At 46.3% G+C, this 27,088-nt stretch overlaps 1 protein-coding gene across 3 annotated transcripts in view; it reads left to right on the top strand.

Annotated features, from left to right (window-relative positions):
• The window catches only part of LOC125704539 (B-cell scaffold protein with ankyrin repeats-like), a 50,033-nt gene that overhangs the window by 9,378 nt on the left and 13,567 nt on the right, over positions 1 to 27,088 (top strand). For all 3 annotated transcript variants that reach the window (XM_048970200.1, XM_048970201.1, XM_048970199.1), the window contains exons 4-8: positions 851 to 1,008; positions 3,518 to 3,653; positions 3,747 to 3,892; positions 5,878 to 5,995; positions 10,268 to 10,464. In XM_048970200.1, coding sequence (XP_048826157.1) covers positions 851 to 1,008; positions 3,518 to 3,653; positions 3,747 to 3,892; positions 5,878 to 5,995; positions 10,268 to 10,464 — 755 coding nt within the window. The remainder of the gene's footprint in view (positions 1 to 850; positions 1,009 to 3,517; positions 3,654 to 3,746; positions 3,893 to 5,877; positions 5,996 to 10,267; positions 10,465 to 27,088) is intronic.

The following is a 27,088-nucleotide window of genomic DNA, read 5'->3' on the forward strand; positions in this document are numbered from 1 at the left end:
CTATCAAATTTAAAGCAATTAAAGTTCATGGAATCAAAGAAATAATGCGTTATAACTTAACGAGTGCACTAATACCTGAATGCATTAACTAGTTATTAATTTATTCTTACAGTCCTGCATCTTTGGTTATATTGTATGAAAGATGTGAGTTTTCTTCCAAGCACCTGCTATTTGAGATATCCATCCATCCATCCATTTTCCAAACCGCTTATCCTATTGGGTCGCGGGGGGTCCGGAGCCTATCCCGGAAGCAATGGGCACGAGGCAGGGAACAACCCAGGATGGGGGGCCAGCCCATCGCAGGGCACACTCACACACCATTCACTCACACAGGCACACCTATGGGCAATTTAGTGACTCCAATTAGCCTCAGCATGTTTTTGGACCGTGGGGGGAAACCGGAGTACCCGGAGGAAACCCCACGACGACATGGGGAGAACATGCAAACTCCACACACATGTGACCCAGGCGGAGACTCGAACCCGGGTCCCAGAGGTGAGAGGCAACAGTGCTAACCACTGCACCACCATGCCGCCCTATTTGAGATATTATTATTATTATTATTATTATTTGTAGTTATTTATTTAAGTTTTAATTATACAATAATGTTGCTATTATCACATTATGTATTGTGTCATGAAATTAAACAACAAACAATCTTTATTTATTCCTGTTGTTTATGTATTTTGGCAACGGCAGTATCGCTCCATGGGGGGGGGGGGGGGGGGGGGGACAGTGGGAGGGGCATAGCAGGCAGTGAAGACGCCAGGGCTTTGAACTTTGTGAGCGTTGTGTTTTGTTGGAGAGAAAAAAAACACGACAGCCCATCTGAAGTGTCGCACCCCCGCAGCCCCCGCAGCCCCCTCAGGCTCTCCGGTGGACCTGGACCCCGGCTTGGTGACGGCACAGTCCGCAGATCTGAAGCCATCACAGCAGAGGAGGCAGTCAACTGGGGGGCTTCTGCCCAACATCGCTGTGAAGGTGGTTCCCTCCCGGGTGCCGTGTCAGGTGAGGAGGTTGGGTGGGTGGGTCGGATGGATTTAAGGGGCTGGGCCTCTGGAAGGCATCGCAGATTTCATTTGGCAGGCATCGCTACACGATAACAGATTTTGTGTCACAAAATGGAGATATAGACCTCGGCACTCCACTGCTACCCCCCAGAGTTTGTTACCTCCCAGAAACTCATTAGTCTTCCAGTGGTCAATACTGCCTCTGTGAACCACTTGGGGAATGAGAAACATGTTAATTGGGCCGCAGAAAGTCCGTCAGGTTCATAAATCTCCTCAAAAAGACCATGCCGTCCTGCATTCAGAGGCCGATCACCGGGATCCTGAAACGTCACGGTGCATCTCCTCTCCATCAAGCAGACCCAACCCCTGCGAGGTGCCGGCAGAAAGGCAAAGAGTCCGGCTCAAAATCAGAGGCTTGCAGGATGCCAGTACATGGCTTCATTTTTCAGGGCACTAATATGGTTACCACACATTACTGTCAAGCTACATTCAGAATAAGACGGTAAATGTACAACAGTACTGGAAAATTACAGAGAAGGCATTACTGGGCCCTCCTCCACAGCTGGGAGCAGCGTAGGGTAACATCTGAGGAACATGCCTGTGGACAGCTGCATCTCAGAAACAGTCGGCTGTTGTGCTTTTATGTGAGAACTTCACGCTTCGAATACATATACTTCAAGTTGGACAAGCTTCAAAGTAAAAGAAAACGGTAAAGGGTTTTCATTTTGGGGGTGATTAAAATCACAAACGAAACATCTATTTAAAGTTCATTTACCTGAAATTATTAGAATTTTTTATTTTTTTTTAGTATTTTTACATATTTTTACCGCAAACGTTCTAGAACCAAGTGACAAACACACGTTTCCTTTAAGAAATTCCAGCCCTTTGGGAATCTATTATAATACTAACAAACATCAAACAAACAAATCACCCATCCATCTTCCAACTGCTTATGCAATGCAGAGTTATGTGGGGGTTTGCTTGAGCCCATTCCAGGAAGCACAGGACAAAAAAAATAACCGGGGAAGACCCCATCTGGGATTCCTGCCCTTCACAGCACACCCACTCACGCACCAGGGACAATCTGGAGCCACTGCTTACCCCCCCCCGCCCTCAGTAACCCACACAGCGCGGGATGTGCTTATAAGCACATGAAGGGAAAAGGCGGGATTCAAACGTCCGGGCCAGGAGGGGTCGGGCAGCCACGCTGCTCTCCGGAGCCTCTGGGACGCAGCCAGTGCCCCGCTACCCTTTTTCGGTATGACAGCGCTGTGTGCGTATAGTTAATGATTAAAAAGGCCGTTTCACATCCAGCGACTCAGAGCGACAGATTCGACTTTCTGTGAGTGGTGGTCATGCAGAGTCGTGACCACAGAAGCCACTGAAAGCACTGCATTTATCAAACGTCGGGGTGGGGGGGCAGTGCTGCCATGCCTCCCCCTCCTCCCCAGGCTCACTGGCAGATAGTCTCAGTTTCCTCTTGGTGAAGTTGATGCTGACGGAATACAGGGTTATACATGGCCTGTCAGCGGACTGAAGACCCCCCCCCCCCCGTCTATCCGCCTTTCCCCTTACTGGGTCTCCTGGGGCTTACGCCTCTTCACAGAAGTGCTGCCAAGCGAGGCGATGCTAAGGGCCAACCCACCCCCGTCTGTGTCCCACCTCTGGGCCATAATGCAGCACCCTGCCACCGCTCGCCTGCTTGTTCCGGAGAGCTTCCCTGAGCACTGGGCCAGTGGTACTCCAAAAACAACAGAGAGAGGAGAGAGAGAGAGAGAGAGAGAGTGAGAGACACGGGGGAAGAGAGAGAGAGTGAGAGTGAGGGACAGAGAGAGAGTAAAAATGTAAGTGGCCGCAGCTTCTCTGCCCAGTGTGTCAGTGTTACTGGTTTGCTTTAATTTTTTATATATATCCTTACAGACCAAGTAAACAACAGCAGCCAGCACAGCTCCCCAGATGCACACTTTCCGTAAAAGTGTAAAAACAATAAAAGCATCTGTTTCCATTTCACTCTCACGGATAGGGAACCCCAATCCCAGAACCTTGCAAGGCTTTAATTAATGGATTTATTAAATTATTTAGACCGAAAAGACTTTTTTTTTTACTCATTTTCAAGTGACTCATTAGGTCAGTGTTTCCCAATCCGGTCCTTGGGAACCCACAGGCAGTCCATGTTTTTGCTCCCTCAGAGCTCCCTGCCAGACAGTCCATGTTTTTGCTTCCTCAGCTGGGAGGGAGCAAAAACGTGGACTGTGTGTGGGTCCCCAGCGACCGAACTGGGAAACACTGAATTAGGTAATACTTCCCAAAGTCCGTACTAAATTCAATTCAGATGGAGAGCCAAGAGGCGGAGTAAGCACATTGCCTCTCACAGCACTGGGGCAGTATTTATTGACTCGCTGCTATACATGCACCGTCCACAAGTCGTCCCAGTGAGCAGTATCTCACCAGTCAATGTCGTCACTCCAGCTGTTCTCCCCACCCCACCTTCTCCCCATTCTTTATAGAATCCAGGGGTGGTCTCTGTTCTACTTAAAGATACCGAGTCAACCCCAGACATGGAGGTGGAGTTCCAGCAGGGGGCGACGGTGAGGGTGAAGCCGGTGACCTGGAACAAGCACACGCTCCAGGTGAAAGCCCCAGGTGAGACGAGAGGAAATCCACCCACAAAGAATCTGCAGTGAATTCCCAATCAAGGGCCACTAACAACATTACGGTGCTGTAACTGTCGGACAGACTTCCCAGCGGGGGCGGTCACGTTGGGCGTCCGCAGTGGGGGCGTCCTGCTCGGAGCCAAGGTGCAGCTGCAGTATTACAGCCCCATGGAGGAGGTGGCCCAACTCCTAAAGAAGGCCGCAGATCCCGTGGAGTTCATGTTTCAGGTGAGGAGGCCTGACTTGGGGATTCCCCTCCCTAAAGAACATGGCTTGCAATCATAGCGAACACGCGATACACAAAGCAGGCTTCCCAGACTTCTCTGCGGTGGGCCCACACAGACCGGGAAGCTGAGCATGAGAAGCGCAAGAAAAAAGTACTTAACATTAATGGTCCATTTTTCCGCTATCATTGCAATAAAAAGCTACACAATGCCTTAGCTTAAACTGGTGCAGCACATTGTTTAACGTGATTTTTTTTTTTAGATTTCTTCGATTAAGGTTGCAAAAAAAAAATAAAAAATCAATGCTTCTTCACACCTGCTTTTGGTCGTTTTATTTTTATTTTTTTAAATTTAGTTATTTATCGGGAAGTCATGTCGACCTACATCTGAGCTACGGTAAACCAGTGTTTTTCCCAAGAAAACAAACACACGTCTCCCTTGCCGTGTCCCAGCTAGGCTGGGCTCCAGGCTCTCCGTGATCTCTGTACCGCATAAGCGCTCATGAATATTGATGGGTGGATGGACGGATGGATACGCAATGCATTTTAAGCTAGACTGATGAGCCGAAAGATTACAGTTAGTCTATTAGTAAACCTGGCATTCAGATATAGTACAGAACATGCAGAATTACTGACCTGGACGCCAGGAACTGTGCATTTTTCTGCACTGAGAAGCATTGTGAGGAACGTGGACGTTCCCATCTGTCAGCGTGTTTCCTCATCATTCTCCTTTACAGTGTGAGATCCGAGTCTGAGAAACTCCAGCTGAGCTATTATCTATCAATTCCAGTATCTCCAGTTCATTTCCAGTTTGAGCTCATCACACTAGTCCCTCACGCCTGGATTCCTTTCCCTCTTGACCCCCAGCCGCTCCCCCCATGTTTGGTTTCATCTCCGCTGGTATAAAGCTCATAGTGCCCCCCCCCCCCATTGAGCAATAACCTGTGTGTTACTTATAGAAGGGGGCCCTTTCTCCTGTTTACTAGTGAAGGTATAAGAAGATCAAAACCGCAATGGTTCCACCTGCAGGAGGGGTCCTCATTCACATGGAGGGGATCTAGCAGTATAAGTAGCTTGTTAAAGATGTTTCCCCCTTGTCTTTCAAACTAGTGCCCTCTGGTTGTGGTCGACAAGAGGCAGAGATCCAAGGACAAGGGGTAACTAACAAATCCATCCATCTATTCATCTTCGAATCACTTATTTTGGGCTTGGATTCTATCCCAGGCAGCAGGGGGCAGAAGGTTGGGGTGCATCAAGGGAGGGAATGACATATGGATCCGTCATCAATGAATGTTGCGCAATACCTCAGGCTAGACGGCATCGTTGCACAACCCCACTGGGCAAACCGTGTCAGACTGAACCAGAACATCAAGGTCAATCAGAATATACGCTCAGTCATGTGATGAGCGACTGGAGCTATTAAAGGTAATTCAGTAAGAACCCGTGAAATTAGCCATTAGCCGTAACTTATCAGCCTGCCTTAAGCAAAACACACTATAGCCACAATTTAACTTATCTCCCCATTCTTTATTACTGTCTCTGCTATTAAAATATTTAAAAAAAACAGCAGAATCCGTGTAGGCAGTTGGAAGATGGATGGATGGTTGGATTATACATTAATATAAGAAAATTAAGTTACATATATTGGAAGCGCCAATAAAGTTATACAGCCACTTTTAGGGAGATTTATTTATATTGCAGAATTTTGTAGTTTATTTATTATTGGTTGTATGCAGTTGTTCTATAAGGACAAAGAAAGGTGATTGAGTCTTTGGTATTTTTAGGGTTTTTTTTCCAAAGGAAGTCTGGTTGGTTATATTATCTGCTGAGGGAGTGGACCCTCACCAGCTTGGTGAACGTGAGTGACCTCGGGGCCACATTGTTCGAGACACTCTCACCAGGAGCCGCAGCCCGCTTCCTGTCCGGCCCGTCGGCCAGGCCGGATTTCTGTTCCTGCGTATGGTGCTTCATCGCTTATCTGTGCCTCCAGGCCTTCCAGACTTCCTCCATGGAGAAGGTGGACCAGATCCTGACCTCCTCGCTGACCAGACGGTTACCTGCGGGGGGTTTCCAGGGGCTGCAGAGCACCAGCGGCAGCCGCAGAGAAGGTAGGCGTCCGTGGAGGTGAGCGATCTCGTTCGCGGGGGCGAGGGGGAGTGATGGAGGGAGGCGTGCTTGTCCTTGCCCACATTCTCTGTGTCCCCAGTGCGGTTGCCATGACAAACACGAAAGCTCCCACACAGCTGGTGTGAAAAGGCCACTTTCCTATTTTAGGCCCTTTCCAGAAAAGGTCTGTATTCTTACGAACGCAGGCGACATCGCTAACTTCACGTAAGGACTAACGAGCAGCCCTAACAGCCCCTTCCCTCCCAGGACTCCCCGTAGGAAGTGGACGCCTGAAAGACTTACACCGAAACCGGCATCGTCGTCAAATCCTCCGCAACCAGTAACGCTAAACATGTGACCCCCCGTACCATGAAGCTCCGTTAGCATTTGAATTTCTACTAATTTGAACTCCCGTCTTTGTGTCACTGAGTAACACTCGAGGAAAGAGGCTCTTATTTACCCTCAGATAATGCGAGAGGTGGAACAGAAGCAATTTGTCTTGTGTGATTAACATATCCTTCCCCATCCATATTCACATGCACACACTATAACACACAACGGGCAACAAGGAGATGCCAATTAACCTAAGTGCATGTGTTTCGACGGGAGTTTTCGGGGACGCCTACATGACTCAGGAAGGAGAAACGAGCTTCTGGAGGTATGAGGAAACAGGGCAACCCACCGAGCCACCATGCTGCCCCATAAATGCCGTATTCTGTGGTGGACATTGCTATTCAAGGGGCCCTATTATACTCATTTTCACCATTTATAATTTTATTTTGGGGGGCTAGAATGGATTTATATGCTTCAGTGTTCCAAAAACACATATTTTTCTCATATTCTACATCTCTTCTCACTCTGCCTATAACTCTGCATGAAACGCTCTGTTAAGGCATTAGGCCCCACCCCCAATGAGCAAAGTGTGCTCTTATTGGTCAGCTTGCCCTACACATTCTGCCCTTGTCTTGCAGTCTCCAGACAGATCCTCGCAGGCAGGCAGCCAATAGGGATTGTGTTACGAGGTGACCTCACCATGCCACAGAAGCAAGGGCTGGAATTTCAACGAGGCGTTTCAGGCAGAATAGAGAAGAGTGGTTTCTGTGGTGGGAGTTACTCCCTTTGATGTGTGCTTTGGGCCTTAAGGCACTGCAGACCGTTTACTTACATGTAAAGCTATATAACACACTAAAGGAGAGGGAAAAATAGAAAATCCCCTTTCAGCTTTATTGTATAACTGAAAGTATGCTGTCTTATTTTCTTGAAGCATTGATTTACTTAAACAGTCTGCTGCTGGGGATCCCAGTCATTAATTTTGGTGGACTGGTTTGCGTTGTACAAAATTTTCTGTAACCACCCGCAGAAAAATTTACTGAGTAGGGGTATTCAACGTGTACGCAAATACAGGACAAATGTTGCATTTTACTTTTAAGTACAAGGAGATCCTGTAATATATGAGGCGGGGTGATAACTACCCCCAGCGTTCAGCGGACCCTCTTGTCTGTAGTGTAACATTTCATGTTAGGTTTATTATAATTATTTAATTGTTTAGCCAAAAAAGTTTAACATTTCCCCTGTCACATGGGCAGGTCCCTTTTTTTGGAGTCAAGTCTCTCCTCTGACTCAATATCCCACAAGCCTGCCTACATAACCACTGCACCAGAGTAGGATTTAATACTAAAAAGTGGGGGGACTCGGATTCTCAGTAGAAGCAAAGGGCTTTATATTTGATTGCTGGGTTCTGGCATGACCTCGGTCCTGGGGGGGGATGGCAGGGGGAGTGATGAATGCGCAACAGCAATATTAACCCAGAGACGGATCCCATAAAAAAATGGCTCATTAATCATTGTAATGCATTTCTAATGACTTTGCCTTTTAAATGTACAGCGCTCACGCCGGGGGTCTCGGTTTACTGAAGGCCATACTGGGGCAATTAAGCTGCGTGTCAGGGAGCCCATATTTTAGACATACCTTGCGGGTCCTGGGAGAGGGGAAAGGAGAAGCCGCCAGGGATTATGCTCACTTTCGTTCTTTCGATTTCCTCCGCATCTCCCACCTCCTCGCCTCTCTCGTCGCCATCCATGTCCTTTATTAAATATCTCCGGTTATTTTTGCGCATGTTTGTGGGGCCCTGCGAGTCCCCCCCCCCCCCCCCCCCCCCCCCGCCTCTGTGGCGGCTTCCTCTGTGGGGCCGCTGAATGGCCCACGGCGGGCAGATGCATCCCGGTTCACACCCTTCCACGCGCCGGCATCCTGTCCGGGGTGTCCCTTTGCCGTGTTGCGCTCCGCGTCCTGACATAGACCCCCGGCTCATCACAACCTTGCCTTAGATATGGAATACAGACAGACTGAACAATGGACGTCCTCCAAAACCCATTATAAGTTACTGATTGTGGTAATTCTATGAAAACAAGATGCTTGGGAAACATGTTTGATCTTTGGTTTAAGCTGAATGATGCATTTAATAATTGTTCTTTGCATAATGGACTACGAATATTTTTACACTAATTAAACTGGTGAGGGGATATATATCTGATTACTTGTGTCCTGTTCCAGCTTATTAGTCTCTATATATACAAGTATAACGTGAAGCAGAAAGCACATCCCCCAAAATTACTTTCATTGCTACGTGACCTTCTGAACCCTACCAAAGTGCTATTGGTACAAAGTGGTCTTTTTATTTTATCTGTTTTTTTCATTGCCATCAGAATAGCTTTTTATCAATTATACTGAATAACTCATTACGGTGACCGCTTATTAATCTGTCAGGATTTAATGATTACCGTTTTAATTAATTATGCATTCGTAGTAATTAACATTCCTGAGAAACTTATCGATAACTGTAACTGCGTATTGGAATGTGTTCGGGGCAGGAAGGCTGCCTCCTGTTTAAAAGAAGAAGCTTAATTTAAACTTGCTCCGGGACACGACTGGACAAAATTAATACTACATATAATGTACTGCATCCGTACAAGTAATAGAACAGAGAAATAACAGTTTGTTGAGGGGGGGGGGAACACCGGAATATCAATGTAGAAGAACAAATGCCACACACTAGTTTAACCCCAGTTTTGTCAGGAAAATCGCATTCAGTGAAGAAAAACTGGTATTCGATCTTCTGGGGGCACCTTCACCGTGACACGCTGTAAGCCATCGCTACTGCAGAATCACACACGGGGTGACTGTAAAGGTGACTTTATGCGATAAAACAGTAAAACAGTCCACTCTTATGACGCCTCCAGTTGTCTATTGACCCAAAAATGCCATAAATAAATACTTGGTGAAGTAATTTAAAGGTAGTTTTTAATTTTATCATTTAAAAGACAGCTTTCATACCCAGAGCTAACAGAAGTTGGGATTTATGGTCCTTGATGAGGAGAAGGCAACTTGTCCCCTACTTATGACATCATCAGCAGAATGGCCAATGTTCTGATGTGGCGCTCACCACCTATTCTGCCTCCTGAGAGCTTAAGGTACTGAGTACTTACCAGAAATGTACCTGTCAGTCATCCAGCGCGCCCTGTTATCCATGAAGTATTTTTAGTTAAAGTGAGCAACACTTTTTTCTCCATATCATTATCATTTCAGTTTCTGTTATTATAATGACATGCATTAAATGAAAACCTTCATAGCAGCATATATTATTGCGAAAGGATGCTACAAAATGAATAGAAAAGTTTAAACCAATCAAACTAAGTCAGACTGGTTTTATATTTAAGAACAAAACGACCCTCAGTTCCGTCTTCATGCAACCCCTCCTGCAGTTCTTACCAGGCATCATCTACACCTGGCACATCTTCTAAAAACACTTCATTCTTGTGAAGACGTATTTATACCGGAATTAAGTTCAATAGACCATCAGTTATTGTTGTGTGTGACGTTTTTGCTGTCGAAGTCTATCAAGAAGAGAATGAAGAAGAAAAGAACTGATTGGGCATCCAAGCGTAATGTGCTAAGATCCTTCCGCACTATTGGTCAGTCAGTTACCTTGTGCTGATGCTGTGACTTTGTAGCAAGGTGAAGCTGCTGTCTATGAGAAAGCCTGTGGCTCTGACAAGCTTAGCAATGCTAAGGTTACAATGTGCTTTTTTGATTTGCACCAATTATCCTGTTCTGCAGACAGTTAATTCAAAAATAACCACATTACTTGTTCAGAACATTCTGCTCACTTCATTTTAACACCTGGATAAAGAAAATGCCACTGTCCCCTCCCCCATACACCTCATAAATATCTGTACTTATATATTCAACAGCATCCCTTCTTATCTCTTTGACAGCTACAGACTCAGCGCATCTGCCCACTCTCCTTCACTTTGCTGCCCAAAATGGCCTCCGTGGCTTGGCCAGCGTCCTTCTGCAGTGCCCAGGGGTCGAGCAGGCCCTTCGCCTCGCCAATCAACACGGGGACACGCCGCTGAAGCTCGCTCAGAAGCACGGTCACGGCCAGCTTGGCGCCCTCCTGCAGGAGGCGCTGGTGAGTGCTCCTCAGATTCTGCCACCCCCCCCCCCCCCCATCCACAGCCGGCGTCTTCTTCTAGCGACCAGGGAAGCTGCTGAATTTGTTTCGCCGGATCCCAGGAAATGTGCTTTCGTTTTGTTGGTTAAAGGTCAGGCCTGGCTTAGAAATCTGAGGATGCATTTCGGCTGAAACACTTCAGCAGTGGTTTCCTGCTGCCCTTTATTCATGAAATGAGTGTAATCTTCCCTCCAAAGAACAGATTCCTCTTGAAACTGACAGAAGTCCCCAGTAAGAGAAGGAGCTGTTTGATTAATATAAAAGGTATTAGAGCTGGCAGGAGGTGGTCTTATCCTCTCCAGATGTCCGTATAAAAACTGTATTTCATTTAAGTTTAACAAAAATAGTCCTTTTGTAAAATCTCATCCTCCCATTCTTGGATAACGGAGTAAAATAATTCACAGAAGACATTAGCCATGCTGTAAAAGCCTTAATTTGCAATTCAGTAACTTTACAGCCCCCAGAAATTTCACTCTCCTCCGTAGCGCCGAGCACAGTGTGCCCACAGCTCTGCCAGGCGTGCGGCATGCGGGCATGCGGGCATGCAGGCATGCGAACATGCGGTGTGGGAGAGGAGGCCGCCCACTGAAATACATGTAAATCTTCCTGCTGCGCACTGCGATTATCACACAGACCCCCTCACAGCCCACTTCTGGGGGCCTCTGAACACTGGTCTGGTTGGGCGTGGTGGACGGTCATATAGGGGGGTCAAAGTGGCCTGGTGCAGTTTTATCACCAATGTCGAGCTACGTGTGCATCATGTCAGAGGAGGAAATATGGAATAATTATAAAGCAAGATACAAGCAACAGTGGACGTAAGCAGTCACGTATTTCTGTGAGGCCCCCTGTCGGCCGCAAAGAGTCACTACAGTGGGGAAGGGGGCTCTATGATTGGGGTCCCCAAAACAAGAAATCCACCCCTGGATGTATACGGTGCGAGAACAGTTCCAGATATCTCTAGGGTCTGGGTGGACCCGGTTTAGATGACATATGAACTGGTTTTCAGAGCACTGGATCCCAGCATGCTTTGGGAGCAGTGGGAAGGCAGAGTCTGCCTGTTCTGTGTTTACATTACCTCAGAAACAGAGGAGCTGACCCCAGCATGGCCTCTTCCTTTGGATTTCCTCCCGGTCATTTATGGAGGCCTTTGTCCTGCGCTGTCCTCCGCATTAATCACACACGAGCCTCTCCGTGAGGTCAAACGATCCCCACTCAACCCCAGAAGGTCAAACCAGTAAATCAATCACGTGATTCCGCTCCTCGGTTAATGCTAAAGGTCATCGCGTCAGTGGGCAGCACCTTATTTACCGACTAATGATGGGTAGTGTGCAAGTTCTAATAATTATGCAAATCCAGGCATCCATTATAACTCGAACGAGTTGGCAATTAAGCTGGCCTCCATCAAATTAGGCAGGTGTGGTGTACAGGGGCCAACCAAGTACGTAAATGAAGTCCTAGCATGTCTTCAAGATGCTGCTTGTGCTTGCGTGTGTGTGGGTGCAGATCAGTCAGCCTGTCATCCGGGAACAAACTGGCCGTGCCTCGAGAACGTACAGTATCTGCCGCCGACGTACCTGTCAGTTCATTGTTAATTTATTCGTGGTGTTAGAATTGCAGGGACATTAGATGCATAGGCTCTCGGCAAACCGCAGCATTCCTGCTGTCGCCGCGATGGTGAGACAGGGACAGGGGGGACATGCCAGCTTACGGGGGGGGGGGGTGTCTGGTGCAGATCGTGAGAATCACTGACATGGGGTCTACGTCTCTCTGCCGAGGATCTGCGGGAAAAATGAAAACCGCCAAAGAGTTTCTTCTTCTCGTCTGCCTTTGTTTAACGTTGCTTATTTCTTTTCCCACGAAGAAAAGGGACAGCTTGTGATAATGAAAGGGCTTGCGATGATTAAAACTATACCATGAATAATTTAGAGGCAGTATAGACTGTGGCCACAAACCCAGTGACTTTATGTCACAGATAGTAATAAGAACATGGATCATACTAACCAAAGCTGAATTTCAATGACCCCCCCCCTCCCCTCCTCTTTTATTTCTGGGGTGAACTTGCAAGAAAAATCCATTTCTTGTTAGCGATCATTCTAAAGGCAGCCGGAGGAAAAGAGAGAGAGGCTGACATGTGCTGTACGACATGGGAGCAGCAATCTGGCTCCATGCTGTACAGATTCTTTAGAAGGAGGTAGGGAGCATAGAACACCTGGTGCTGGGGGCCTGGACGCCAGCTGTGAGAGTAGGCTGTACCGGTGGGGGTCCTGCCGGCTTGGGATGATGCTGCATTTTTTTTTGCTCGAAAGGGACGGATTTGACGCTTCTCAAGTGGTTCCACCTGAGCGTTGCCTCACCGAAGGCCTGCTTGTCGGAGTGCCTCAGGTAGCCTCGATCCAGCTTTCAATCTGCTGCTCGCTAAGTATTTGTCATCTCCGCTAACTACCTGATCTGATATGAGGCCTCACGTCTCGAGGCCCCAGCCGGCCCCTGCTGTCTCCTGCGGGCCCTTTCAGTGACTCGGCATCCCTCATAGGCGTCGGCCGCATCGGTCGTCCGGTCTCCCATTTCCTAGCAACAGCAGTAGTTGCAGCTGCCAAGGAAGGTAGAAGTGTGGAGAGGTGGAGCTGAAACTGACAGCCATACGATAACCGCGTTGGTCCGCTCTAGGGACTTCTTGAAAGGAACTAGGCCACTAGCCACTCTCCAAGCTGCAGGTCAGCTGGGAATAAGAACATCCCAGCCTCCTCTCGGCACTCTTCATAAATCTGGATCAAAACGCCGGTTCCGTCGCTTCACTAAACGTTTGAGCGTAGCACTTGGGTATTTTCAGAAACTTTTGGGCCACAATCGGCCTCCCCCCCCCCCCCACCCCCCTTGAAGTAAGTATGTGAGGTATGACAAAGGCGAGGATAAATCTCACTCTCTCTCCCTCCCAGAGCCATATTTTTGCTGTGTGGGAGAAGCTCCGCTTGCTTGGTATTTGTGTTTCATTACCGCTGCCCTGACTCAGCCAGCCTCCTACCATCTCATTAGTCAGGCCTTGATTTATAACTCGTTTGGGAAATCGCCTGGAGAACCTCTGTCGATACGCTGACCAGCGAAGAGAGATGCCTGCAGTTACTTAGATACAGCACAGGCGACATCATTCAACGAGAGCCGCTTGTTGATGGAAGCGAGAGGCACCAACTCGGTCACCTGCACCTTTCTCCACTCTTTCAAGATTCCACATTCTAGAATCTTATTTGTACATTAATACATAGGAATTCCTACTTTCTCCATTCAGTCAGTAACATGTAACGGGATTAGGCGGCGCAAGACAAAGGCAGTGACAAAACGTCACAATAAACAACTGCTGGCAGAAGAAAATATCGCGATTCCCACAGCCATGCGGTCATGGACTGAGTGGATTCCTTAGGTACCACATTATTAATTTGAGGGTCTTGTGCACCCTTAGGCACCCTTATAAACCAAGATCTGAAGTAGACGAATAACTGCGATTTGCGAAGGAATGTTATTATGGAATAAATATGAAATAAATAGAAAAAATGACTGAAATATAAAATATGGGTAAATTAAATATAAATATATTAAACAAGTATGAAATATTTGTTTAATGGTTGACATAGGTAATATGGCAGAGTAATATGGTAGAGCAATGTGCAAAGTTACATGTCACTGACTGAATGGAGAGTAGGAATTCCTGGGTTTTAGTGTAGAAGAGCAATGTCCTCGTGTTAATTGTACTGTGCATTTACACGACTGGTGTAGTATCAGTCTGTACTGAGTTTGTAAGGTGTCAGTCTCTACATAGGACATCCCTGCTCCTAAAGGTAGCACTAGATAACAAATTAGGACTGGTTCAGAATATTAGCAATCGTGATTTGTCAGAGGTGGAAAGTAAAAATCCAGACCATGTTTTATTTTCAACCAGCCAGATGAGCATGAAGAATCACAGAGTACTCAGTGGGTAGGTCTTAGCAAAATCACGGTCTGGATTCTTACTTTATGGACCTGAAACTTCCACCTCTGTAATTTGGTTTTATAATCCAGCCTTCCAGAATATAATTTTATGTGTATTAGTGTCAGTGAATTTTTTTACATAGATGATGTGCCTGAGAAATAAGTATAAGGAGGTAGGTCAATAAATTTTCAGCCTAGTGTACAGTGACTGGTCGAGCACTCTTGGCCTGCATAGTGGTTTCCTTGGATGCATTGTGATAAAATCCAGAATGTCAGACATGTATCCCTGTGTGCAGAAAGACGAATCTACCTGAGACAGTAGGAAGGCCTTCAGGTAACTGGAGTCCTGGACTTTCCACCAGGACTGTAAATACCAGGGATGTGAGCAGAGCTGTGTTAATCAGCAGACTCAACCACAGCAGAGCTGAACAGCATGTTGAAACTGCATTTGGTTGAGACTATAGACACAGAAGCAGTTTTGGTTTGCAGGGATCCCACTTTCATGATGAGTCAGTCGACCGTGTCTCCTAGTTTCCCGCAAGTCTCGCCACCTCTCTCTGACATTCATCAAGTAACACCGTATATTTTCCTTCCTATTCTTCCACGGGTGACAGAAGAGGAAGACCTTTTCCCGCATTACGTACTATAACTTCTCCCACAAAATTTTGATTTAAGAGCTCAAAACACAAAACAGGAAAAATGTTTCCCTCAGCTGTATTCCGGTCTCCTATAACCAGTCATAAAAATGTCACAGAAAGGTGTGTAAAATGTCATAAAGTCAGTTTTGCCATTTAACATTAAATAGCAGTCCAAATGTCATGAGGTGGAGGGAAGAGAAATTTCTCTCAAAAGTGCTGGATGTCAGTCAGCTCAGGCTTTTATTTTTTGGGGTATGAAATTAGTTCTGAGTCTTTATATATGTCTAATTGGACAGTCCAATCACTTATATAGTTCATAAATTACTAAACCTCAAACAGACGAATAGAGCCTTTTGTCAGGGGACCTTGTCGCCCTGTGTCGGTACTTTTAATGTGACATGATTATTTTCCACAGTCTCGCTGATCCTCTTTTGTCCGCCCAATTAAAACAGGCAAGCCCCATGAGCCAGAACAACACAAACACCCAAGTGAGGCAGGAAACTAATTAGGGTGCCATTATTCCAACGGCTCGCCACAAGCGTGTCGGAGGTATTGCATTCCCAGGTCACGTCCTCATCAATATTCCACGAGCTTCCGCAAAGCACAGTGAAGTGTTCTCCGGACAGGCCTGCCGGTACCCCAGCTGGCTGCGAGGGTCTGTCTACACGTACAGTACCAGTCAAAAGTCTGGATACGCAAAGTAGTGTCGCGTCACGTGACCTGGCCACCTGACCGAAACACAGCAGAGAGATGGTTTTGGGGGACTTTGACCAGAGAGTGAAGGGAAAGTGGCCAATGAGAGCTCAGCATATATGTGGGACCTCCTACAGGACAGCTGGTTAAGCATCCCAGGAGGCCACCTCATGAAACTGGTGTGGAGGAGACAGTATGGTTAAGGGCCTGATGATCACTCTGTCGACCCAGGGATTTGAACCAACAACCTTCTGAGTCTCAGCCCCACAGAGCTGCCCCTGCCCCCAACAAATTAATTATTATTTTTTTAGTGCAATGCAAAAAAAATTTTGGTGAGTACATAATTTCATATGTTCTATAGTTTTGATATCTTTGTAAGTATTCTAAAACATAGAGAATAGTACAAAAATATCTTTCTATGGATGGCTAGGTGTGTCCAAACATTCTGACTTGCGTACATTAAGTGGCGTTCCGGCAGTGTGCTCTTGATCGGTTTAATTAACCTTCTAGACTGAGAAGCACCTCCCCCACCTCCCTAAAGCACCTCGTTCGATTGGATCATCGATCTGTATGGTCCAGGACAAATACCCAGCGTTTCAGGCTTCATTTGAACACCTCTCAAAGGTTATCAGTTATCAGTTTCTCTCCTGAGCATCTTGGTGTGAGCTCCCATACCAGCGGCGTTTCAGGTCCGCTTAGGGCACTGAGAGTGATTTGTGCATGAAAGGTCACGTAACGGTGTGTGAGAGACACCAAGGGGGCGGCCTTTCTGTGGGTCGCCACGGCGACGCAGGACAGAGGCCCAGGCACCCAGGTGCTGGAGTTGGTGGCGCGAGGCGGCTGTGTCAACTCACCACTCCGATTTGTCCAACACAAATTTCAATCACAACAGCGTGGCGTGTCATTTCCTGGCTGATAGACGACATCGCCATGGAAACCAGCAGCTGAAAAGGGATGATAATGGCCCTCGTAAGGCATTATGTAACGAGCTGGTCAAGTCTGTCCCTGTTCCTGTGTACATTTTTAAAGCCATGTCACTGTTCCTTGAGAAATCGGGTTGCAAAATCTGACATACTTATGTAACAAAGTCATCTCGCCATTTTCGCTGATGCGAATTTCGTGGTGAAGTCTTCCTCCCAATTTCCGTGCACGTTAGCTGAGGGGCTGCCATAGTGTACATATAAACTGAGTCATTTCTGCCAATTGAAGGGCACATTTCTAAAATCCAGTCCAGTTTTTGTTGTTTTTAAAATGAGATGCGCAGTGACCTGAAATCAGGCTTCCTCAAAACTCACTCAGGCCTCATGCAATACAGCGAAGAACATTCATTTCTTCTTTCCAAAACCCTCTAAAGCCACAGAAATTAGACCAGAAACGTATCCTGTGGACTTTTGAGTTTTAGAAGTTTGCATGTCTAAAAAAAAAAATAAAAATGTATACAGAAGTCTATCCATCCATCCGTTTGAACCAGCAACCTTCTGATCATGAGCACAGAACCCCCAAGCGGACAGGCAGCCAGCCTACAGAGCTCCAGCCAGCTGCGGTAGATGCCCGAGCTCGACATCGCTAGGCTGTCAGGGGCATGTGGCCTCGCCGTTTCCTGGACTCTCCTCTCGGCAGTCCGAGGCACTCTGCTCCGCAGGGGAGGCGCGAGCCAGCTGTCTTCCGCCTGTCAGAGACTCTGCTCTCACCTGCCGGGGTCGGGGGGGAGTGAATGAGTCACTGTATTCCTGGGTGAGCGCCTGCGGGTGTGCAGCTCACTGAATGGGCCTACTTATACTGTCCTAAGCCAAGTGCTCCGGTGCTGGCTGACGCCGGTCTTGCCACCCCTTGATAAGTGAATTGTTCCCAAATTATTTACAGTAGGTTTTTGGCCTTGCTCCTGAGCCGTCCATTTAGACCCGCTTATATAAACTGTTTTACTTTTGCGGGTTTGGCTACAATACTGTCTCTACACCAGATGTCATGGAAATGGTGAGCAGTGTTTATGCGCCGCATGAAGGCAGCGTCGCAGTGAAGAACAGCGAAGCACCTGTGACCGAAGAGTTTTCGGTTTCAAGACTCAGGATGGGCCCAGCTGACCAGGAGTGCAAATTTCCCCAGTAATTAACACTGAGGAACGCTTATTTTACTTTACCGGTAATTTCAGGGAAGGTGGATGCATGGAATAATTGCAAAAACCTGCAGATCACGTAGCAATTCCACAGCGTCAAGGAAAATCAGCCTCCTGATTGCCTTGATTTTGACCTGCTGTGTGGCAGCGGGGTCCAAGCCTGCACCTGTACTCGTGTAATGATCTACCACGGTCATGTGACCGTCGGCGCATGTATCGTTGCCATTTTGCCAAGCATAATTATCACCAGTTGAATAAAGCCGGGTGCCACGTCCAGACAGGAAGTATGTCTTGGTGTTTGGGGTAATCTGAATATCTGACACTGGCCTTTATAGCTGACAATAAGGCAAAAAAAAAAAAAAAAAGTTAAAAATAGCGATGAAAATCACTGGCGTCATGTTCGGCCAGTGAGCCACATCAAAACAAACCACTTGAAATGGGCAAAAGACAGGTCAGCTTGTTCTGATGCGTCAGAATGGGGGGCGGAGCCTTCCACGTGCCACCGCCCAGACCTCAGAATGGCTGCAGATTGCATGCAGATGCTGCTCCACCTTATTCATCTCTCTTCCACTTCCTGAGAAGAACATGACTTAGTGAGGAGCGAGACATCAGGAAAATCCCCATCACAATCGAGCTTTCATTTACTTTTTCACCCCGTTGTTGAAAACTGGGTACAGATACAGGGTACAAATCTTACTCCCTTTTCAGTCTTTAAATATTTAGTTAGTTACTTAATATCTTTTTATATGCAATTATATGCACTGACCTTGAAGTCTTGCTTCTTTAGGTTATTGATTCATTCCATCGCAGCCATATTCTAGAGCTGTACATTTAAAAACCTAATATTTTTCCTCGATGTAAATGAAATGTAAATTGGATGCAAATCCAGGCAGCCGTTGTGTGATTTAGCTTGACCACGATTGAGTAGAGGGTGCTTCGGTGCTCTGTGAAGACGCACGGCGTAGAACCGCCCGGCGGGATGAATTCCAGCGTGTGCATCGCTCCCCTGCAGGACTTCTTTGATTAAAATTAGACATGATCGTTTGGAGCTGTTCGCATGTTTGCTGTTCACGTGTGTTGTAGACTGTGTGCGTTCCGGTGCTCTGTCGGTCTCGCTGTGTTTGCCTGCATTGCACATTAATCTGTCAAAAAAAAAAAATCTGGAAAGATTTCTGTTTCTGTGGATGGCACTTACACCCCCCCTTTCACACTTCATCTGGATTAAAAGGCAACATCTCTGGGTGGGGGGGGGGGTGGTGAGACTCTTCTTTCCATACAAAGCTCTGTCATCAGTTGTTGAAGAATCACTCAGTATTCTGTTGTTTTCCCAATCGCCAGAGTTATTGACAGTCATGTTAGCTCTCAGGATGACCCTCAAAAATTAATCTGGTCCACCGTTTAACTATCCAATCGCATGACACTTCAGTTGAATAGCCTTATGGGAAATGCCTTTCGTGTTATTTCAAGTCAACCAAGCTTATGCATCAACGGGGCAAACATGCAGCCAGTTTTGGGATTGTTTGTTTGAACGTAAATTCAGATGACACTAGCTTGGATCCGTGCAGTATGTGCGTGTATTCAATACAGCTGTTTCATATCATATGATTGACTCTTCAGATTGTTCCGGTGGCATTTAAGGTAGACTGCGTAAATCAGAGGAAGAGCACTGATTGAATGTGATGATGTCACACTGCAGCCAATTTCCAAAATCATCCACTGGATCGTAGATGAAACCTGGGAGAACTGCTCCCTTCCTCCCAAACTGCAGGTGGCGCTTAACTTATAGCCTTGAATTTAAAGGGCTGCTGATTCATGCTCAAAACAAGCCCTGTTATTGTGCTTGAGTAATACAGAACAGTTCCTCAATTAGAATGAAATATTTGGATGACATCCTTAGTTTAGAACCAAAATGGTAATAGGAAATAGTAGGATTACCTTAGGAATCATTCTGTGGAGTGCAGTCTTGTTTTAGCAAGAGCTTATGATGTATATTTTGGGATAAATTTGCTTAAACTTGTTTGTAAGGAGAGCCTGCAGGGACTGTTGCAATCAACACATTCAGCAATGTAACACCTCCATGTTAACCCCTCTCACATCACTAGATAGCACTTTCACTAATGTTAATCATGTAATATATGTTTATTTTTAATTGTTTAGCAATAAGTTAAGATTCCTCATGGAATGCTTTTCATCTTGTTCCATGTATAACTCATTCTTTAAATTGCAGGTTTTAAGTGTGTTGCTGCCATTACTGATTCACTTCTTCACCACAAACTTACGTAAACACGGCCATACGCGGTTAGCGCTGGGCATGTGCAAAGCTTTCTGTTCTCGTATGAAAGCCACCATGTGGCAGTCACTTTGCCGCTGGCTCATAAAGAGATTAGCCATGGACTGATAAGCGAATCTAAAGGGGGGAACAGGACCCTTAGCTGTAGACATGACATGGAACTCCTGCTAGTGTCCTCGGCCTTGAATTGTCAACAGTACATTGCAGCAGTACTCTGGAAAGGTTTTCCCAAACACAAAATACATCAGGTAGTGTTCCGGACCATTATGTTTCCATTAAGAATTTTAAATAGGCTAAGGAATGTCGGTCTAAACTTTTAACAAAATTACACCTGTAACCTAATGTTCAGGGAGTGTCCTTTGTGATTTATGTAGAACATTCCTGAAGGTTGGATGGATTTCAGTCAGAGGAACATCCACTGGAATGCGGATTTCACATCCCAAGAATGTTTTTATTAATAAAAGTTGAGTCTGCCTCACTTTTCAGTCTTGGGGTGTTTCTTGTACTGTATTCTCTTGGATCATTCAATAGATCATTAAATTGTCTTGTTAGGTTATTGTTTTGTCGGAAGGTTTTGTGTAGCTCCTGCTCCTGTTCTGTTGACATTTGCACCTGGGCATTCATGGGAAGCTCAGTCTAGCTGCTCTTAAGTCTTTTGACTTGTAATGCGCCATTTGCCTCATCTGTATGTCACTTTGGACAAAAGTAAATAAATATAAATGTAGCGCTTTGCCTACATCTGAGAAGTTATGGCCGCTGAACGTTTGTTTTGCTGCCTACCAATGTAGCCACTGACCTCAGGGTGCAATCTGGGGACGTCGTCTCCGCTCCGTTTTTATGGTCTGTAGCAGGCGTCTGTTCGCTAACACTCACACACACAACAGGTAGACAATCGCTGGAAGAGCAGCAGTTTCAACTACAAAGCAGAGGTGGAAGGTTCAGGATCCGGAAAGTGCGAATCCAGGCCAAAGTTTTGTTTCATCCACACAGGTGAGTTACTCTGTGAATGTGACTCTTTATACTCAACTGGTTGGTTGAAACAAAACCTTGGTCTGGATTTGCACTTTCTGGATTCTGAACTTTTCACCTCATACAAAAGTTGCAGGTTGGCGTCCACAGAGTAGATTCGCTGTGGCGCTCTTGAGCGAGGTACTTCATTAAGGCAAGCTTAAAGGATTTAATAAGACGTGTCGGCTATTTAAATGGGTTTCCACCTCAGTTGCCTGAAATGAATGATGAAGATCATTTACAGCACGTCATTCCATCAGTCCATGTTGGAGAGTGTGTATGATATACGAAAACAGTCACATTAATAACTGAGATATACAGACACTTGACCACGACACTGATATAAATATCAATAAATGCAAAATATCTACAGTAAGTCTTAATTACTCATTATATTGATCCTTATATTGTTCATGCAATGCAATTAAAATGTAGGCCCCTCTTTGAGCAGATTATTCCTTTGTGCTGGCATATTATGTCCATTGTTGTCATTCTTGTCCATATCTCAAAAAACAGTTTGCCGTCCTTTCTGAGGCTAACAGCAGGCTTTTGTCCATTTTACAGCTCGCTCCCATGCAGTCTTTGCTTCTAGATTTAGTTTCACACATAAGCCCCCCCCGTCATACCCGCACCAGCAGCCACGCCCACATAGGCGCGGCACGCCAGCTGCAAGCAGTCCGGCTGCAGTCAAGAGATGATTGCTACTTTGCACAGATTTCCAAGTATTGTTGCCGTCCTGGATTGAGCCTTACTGAGCGTCTAACCTCTGTCAGTTGTTTCCTTTCCTTGCTCCTGCTGCCCTGCCTGCATCCCCTACCCATCTCATCCTCCTGTGTCGCCCTCTTCCCTCTGTGGCGTGTCGGCGTAGGACTGACTCTCTCGGCTAGACTCCTCCGCTGCGTCCCTTGGGTTTTGTACGCTTGCATCTAATAAACCAGGTCTCCTGTATTCCGGGTCCAGTGTTCTGTCCCGTCCCAGTACCTGACACCCCCAACCCCCACAGTGGGGCAGTGATGGCCTAATGGGTAGTGAAGCATGCTTGTGATTGGATCCCTTGTGATCCCTGGGTGCTAAATAACAGTGGCCCCCGCTATGTCACATCTGGGGTAAATGCAGAGGATGCATTTTGTTGTGGTGCATCGACAATGACAATGACTGTCACCTTCATTTCACTTCAGAGTCAGAGGCACGGTTTTTGTAAGACGGTGAACTGAACTGCAGAATGAATGGGAGGCAACCTTGACATGGGACCAAGGTCCAAGCTCTGGCATATTGACAAAGTTATCATGGGGCTACCCCCCACCAAATTTCCTTGTGGGGACCCCCCGCTTCATAAAATTTACCCCAGGGTACTACAAAGTCCAGGGCAGATTTTAAACCCCAATCCAGATCTGGTTGTGGCCCCTTAAAAAAATCCACAATAATCTAACGAACAGAAGACCATCAGTCTAAAGAAAACACATTTAGTTTGGTTTGAATTTGTTTACCAAACCCACGCGCCCAGTACACCTCTCCAAGGACACAGCGTCTCAAATATCGCTCAAAGCTGCACAGCTGTCCATTTTTAAACCCTAATAACGTAATTAGTCCAATTAAGGTCAGCTTGGTTTCATTACCATGGTAACGGAAACCTAGCCATCTGCTATTATCCTGCTATATTCAGCTAACAATGGGTATAAGTGTGAAGTTATAAGACGTGGTGTGCAGGTAACCACATTGAAAGTGTATGTTAAGCCACTGAATGGTGTATTTTGTTCTACTTTAGGGTGCTTATTAATAAGTCGGCCTGAGTCCACTTGTGAGTGAGGTGGTTTGCATTCGTTTTCCCACAGGGCTGTTAGGTGACCAGCTGCCACCTCGGTCTCCTGAATCTTCTGCCGTTCTGTACTCACCCACCTGTCCCCGCCTTTATTGTCACGTGACACCTTTGCATGGGCATTTCCATGTAACGGCAGGGCGATCGGTGTTGTTGCCTTCGATTTGTTTGCAATTTGAATAGCATGCCCGCGTTCGAATTTCACAGGACCCCTTTCACTCTGTGGTCGTTAGGCAAATGCATCAAAAATTACGCCATTGTGCTCTTCTTCTCAAAAGAAGGCTTCCTTTATTAGTTTTGTAAGTAAGGGATTATGTGTGCTGCGGGGTAAGCAAGCTAAAAACAACATCGGCGCACAAGGACGTTCAGTTTACCGGGAGCTTTATCAAATATCGTTGATTTCATGATGGAGGAATATATTGTGTTCATGAATCTTTCTTTTTGCTGGGGTTCTGCGACTTCTGTATCAGGGTAATATATCAGATGCTGCAAACACTGCAATAAGAGTAATTTAGACAAATCATCTCATTGGTGCTAACCCTGCGCACGCTATGTCTATGTCCTGTTGTGCTAGAGATGGGGGATGTTGTGCTACACCCACATGTAGATCCTTAAGTGTGTACCACCACAGGAGCTCCTGCTTCACTATTTGCCAGCACACATGAGCCGCTGCTTCACTGTGTTCATTGTAAACATGTTGCGAAGCATTAGAAGCACCGCATCAGCACTTTGAGGTCAGCGCAAGAGTGAAAACAAACAGCGGTGGGACTGCACACTGCAGCTGTTGCGTGTGGGAACCTGGGTTTGTTCCATTCCATGATTTGTAACGCGAGGTCGCCCATAACTGAGCTGTTTGTTATGAAACAGAACCAGGCAGCGCGTGACCGAGCCTGAGAGAAACCAGAACAGTCAACGCGGAGGTGTGTGGTTGGGCTACGAGGTGAGCTTCGGGACTTCCGTTCCTTGAGATCCTTTAGAGCAGTGTTTCCCAGTGTGGTTCCCGGAGACCCACAGACAGTCCATGTTTTTGCTACCAGGAGTTGGGGGGGCAGCGAAAAGGTGGACCATCTGTTGGGGAAACAGATCTGGGTTGGGAAACTGAAGAAGTACTCTGTACTTCTGTGTGCAGGGGAGGCTTACTGGGAGCCTCATAGTCCAAAGGCATGCATTCTGAATAGGCCATAGTGTGTGATTTCTGTGATGGACTGGTATTCCATCCAGGGGACACCAAGTGCTTGGAAGATGGATGGATGACATGACGCTTCAATCTGCCCTTTGCACAAGTACAGGAACATAGGGGTGCTTTAGTGTTCACATATCCATCTTCTCTCCTTACGCACACATTTATATACAGCTTAGAGCATAGCTTGGGGTTCAAATGCAGAGTCAGCCAAGTATTGGAGCATATTGAAGGTTTAATGGCTAGATGTGACTATTCTGCTGAAGATGAGATTCAAACTGGCAACCTTCCAGTAACAGATATTTCACCACAACCCTGTTCACTCAGTACTAATTATTTGTAGGTAGAATGTAAACGGTCTATGTTGTCCAGTTACTATGTGGCAAAGCCATTCTGGACAGGTGAACTTTCACAGTCTGGGTGAACTGGGCTGCGTGGGTGGGTTCGAGCAAACGCCTTGCGATGGACCGACGTCCATTCACTGGAAACCAGGTCGTATTAAGCTACTGTTGCTAATGGGCTGAGCTCACTTAATTCCTGTAAAGCTCAAACAAAGGAGCTTTGGAGAAACGGGGGAAGAAAAGAGTTTGCAGAAAAGAGTTTGCAGAAAAGCGCCGGTGACTGGATCATGCCACGACGGCAAGCCGACACGTTAAATACCAGGATGTGCCTGGAATCCGCCCCGTCCTGTCGGCAAAGCAATGGGCGGGATGCGAGAGAATCCCTTAATGCAGGGGAAGATAAATGACCTCATCAGGTCCTACCCACGCCCAGGATAAAAGTTTGTTTATGCAACCCAGGCAGTGGGGATGATCATAGCAAAGTGGAGCACAGCAAAGCGAAACTTGACTGAACCTTCCACCACTGACAGCAGGCCTTTGGACTTATTAACCAGAAATCATTAAAGGGGCAACATAATGAAATGAACTTCTGGAAGAGCCCTTCGGTAATAATTCACGCCAATGGACATATAATATGGTAATAAACTGTAATTTATTCCACTGTGATTGTAAATAGTTAGCTCTGTTCGTGAATACATTTTACACAATGTAAAATTTGTACAAGACTGCAAATTGTGCCATTTCTGATGAATCCCTGAGCCATTTATGCGTCGTATTTTTTTCTGGAAGGACAGCAGTTGTATTAGGGTTGGGGTTGTGGTTGGGGTCTGTAAATGTGCGCATTTTCACTAAACAGGTTGACTGGAGGTTTTCAGGAGGTATCAAATAGGAAGAATCCTGGAAGGGTGTTTTCTCCTATAATGGGGGCGTCCTGTCCTGCTTCACTGGGTCCCTCTCTCTCACGCGTCTGCCCAGTTATGGAGCAGGATCACAGAAGCTTAACCACAATCAGTCAGCTCCTGCTCTCTAGTGCCCCCTGGTGGTTAAGCTGAGGGGGTGGCAGTGGGAGGAAGGTTGTCTGGGATTTGGGTGTCAGTATGTCCTGCAGCAGCAGGTCTAATGAATAATGGCCATGTTAGAGTGGAGAAGTGGCATTGCATGTAGCTGGAGTCTGGCCTACTTGTCCTGTTCTGCTGACTTTTTAAAACTGGAAGAACTATGCAATCACTCACTGGATCCTTGAGGACTGTGAATTTTGCTCCAGTCTGCTGTGCCCTCCATGTACTACAGCAGTGTTACCCAATCCGGTCCTTGGGGACCCACAGACAGCCCACTGTCTGGGAGGGTGCTCGGAGGGAGCAAAAACGTGGACCGACTGTGGGTCCCCGAGGACCGGATTGGAAACACTGTGCCATGGGTATACTCTCCAGGGGCACTCTGGTAGCAAACCAGCTAGCTGAGCTTAGCCAAACATCCTGGGCTCTTCGCTGTGTAAATAGCAGAGGTGGAAATTCCAGGTCCAGAAAGTAAAAATCCAGACCAAGATTTTGTTCCAACCAACCAGTTGAGTTACTCTGTGAACGTGACTCTTTAGACTCAGCTGGATGGTTGAAACAAAATCTCGGTCTGGATTTGTACTTTCTGGACCTGAACTTTCCGCCTCTGGTAAATAGTGGGTCAAGAAGAGCTCAGTGTCTCATCAGTACACGAGTTTCCAACAAACCTGCCTATGCACAGTGACGCCTGCTCTAGGACGAGAAGGTGCTGTCAGCCAAACAGTGACATTGATCCGTAGCTTGTATTAATGTTGATGTTGTATTTGCGAACTTAATTTTAAAAAAATGAGCACAGAAATACTGATAACAGTAATCTATTTTTATGTACTGGAAACAACAAGAAACAAAAAAATGCGCAGTGTTCCTCAGATAAAGGTGCCCCTGTAATTCGTCATTATAACGCGGATACATCGAGTACTTCGCTTATGTACCGAACATCAAAGAATTATTTTGCACGAAACTTCGCACTTCTGCCACATAATTAGCAAGTCTTATGGATCTGGTAATGCCGCTTTTATACTTTGATGAATATATTCATATTTTAGAATGCATAATGGGTGTTATTCATATAGGAAAAGCAAGGTAAGAGCTATTATTATTATTATTATTGAACGCCAGGGTTGCTAAGTAACAGAACATGGCTTTTTCAGGGTGAGTATGTTCAAGTGTTAAGTGTTTTGTTTTCACTCTGCTGTCTGCATAGTTATATCATGTATCTTCCTTATGAAAAAAAAAAATCTGTCATGGTTAGTAAGTTGCGTTTTGAAGGCGTGGAGACTTTCTGTGCGCGAGATGCCCTGGTATGTGTTTGGCAGAGGAGTGGCCGGGCTTTTGCTATAAGCCGGCATTATTTGTTTATTTTTTGCCTTATTAATGCGTTTCTAGGTACTGCTGCAAACGGTGACACCGGTTGCTGTTCTGGTCTCCTCCCCCTGCTCACAGCCTTCGCAAATAGGCTGTCATTAGCCTCATCTCCCACGCTAACGG

This window comes from Brienomyrus brachyistius, chromosome 12, assembly GCF_023856365.1.
Source record: "Brienomyrus brachyistius isolate T26 chromosome 12, BBRACH_0.4, whole genome shotgun sequence".
Classification (NCBI taxonomy): Eukaryota; Metazoa; Chordata; class Actinopteri; order Osteoglossiformes; family Mormyridae; genus Brienomyrus; species Brienomyrus brachyistius.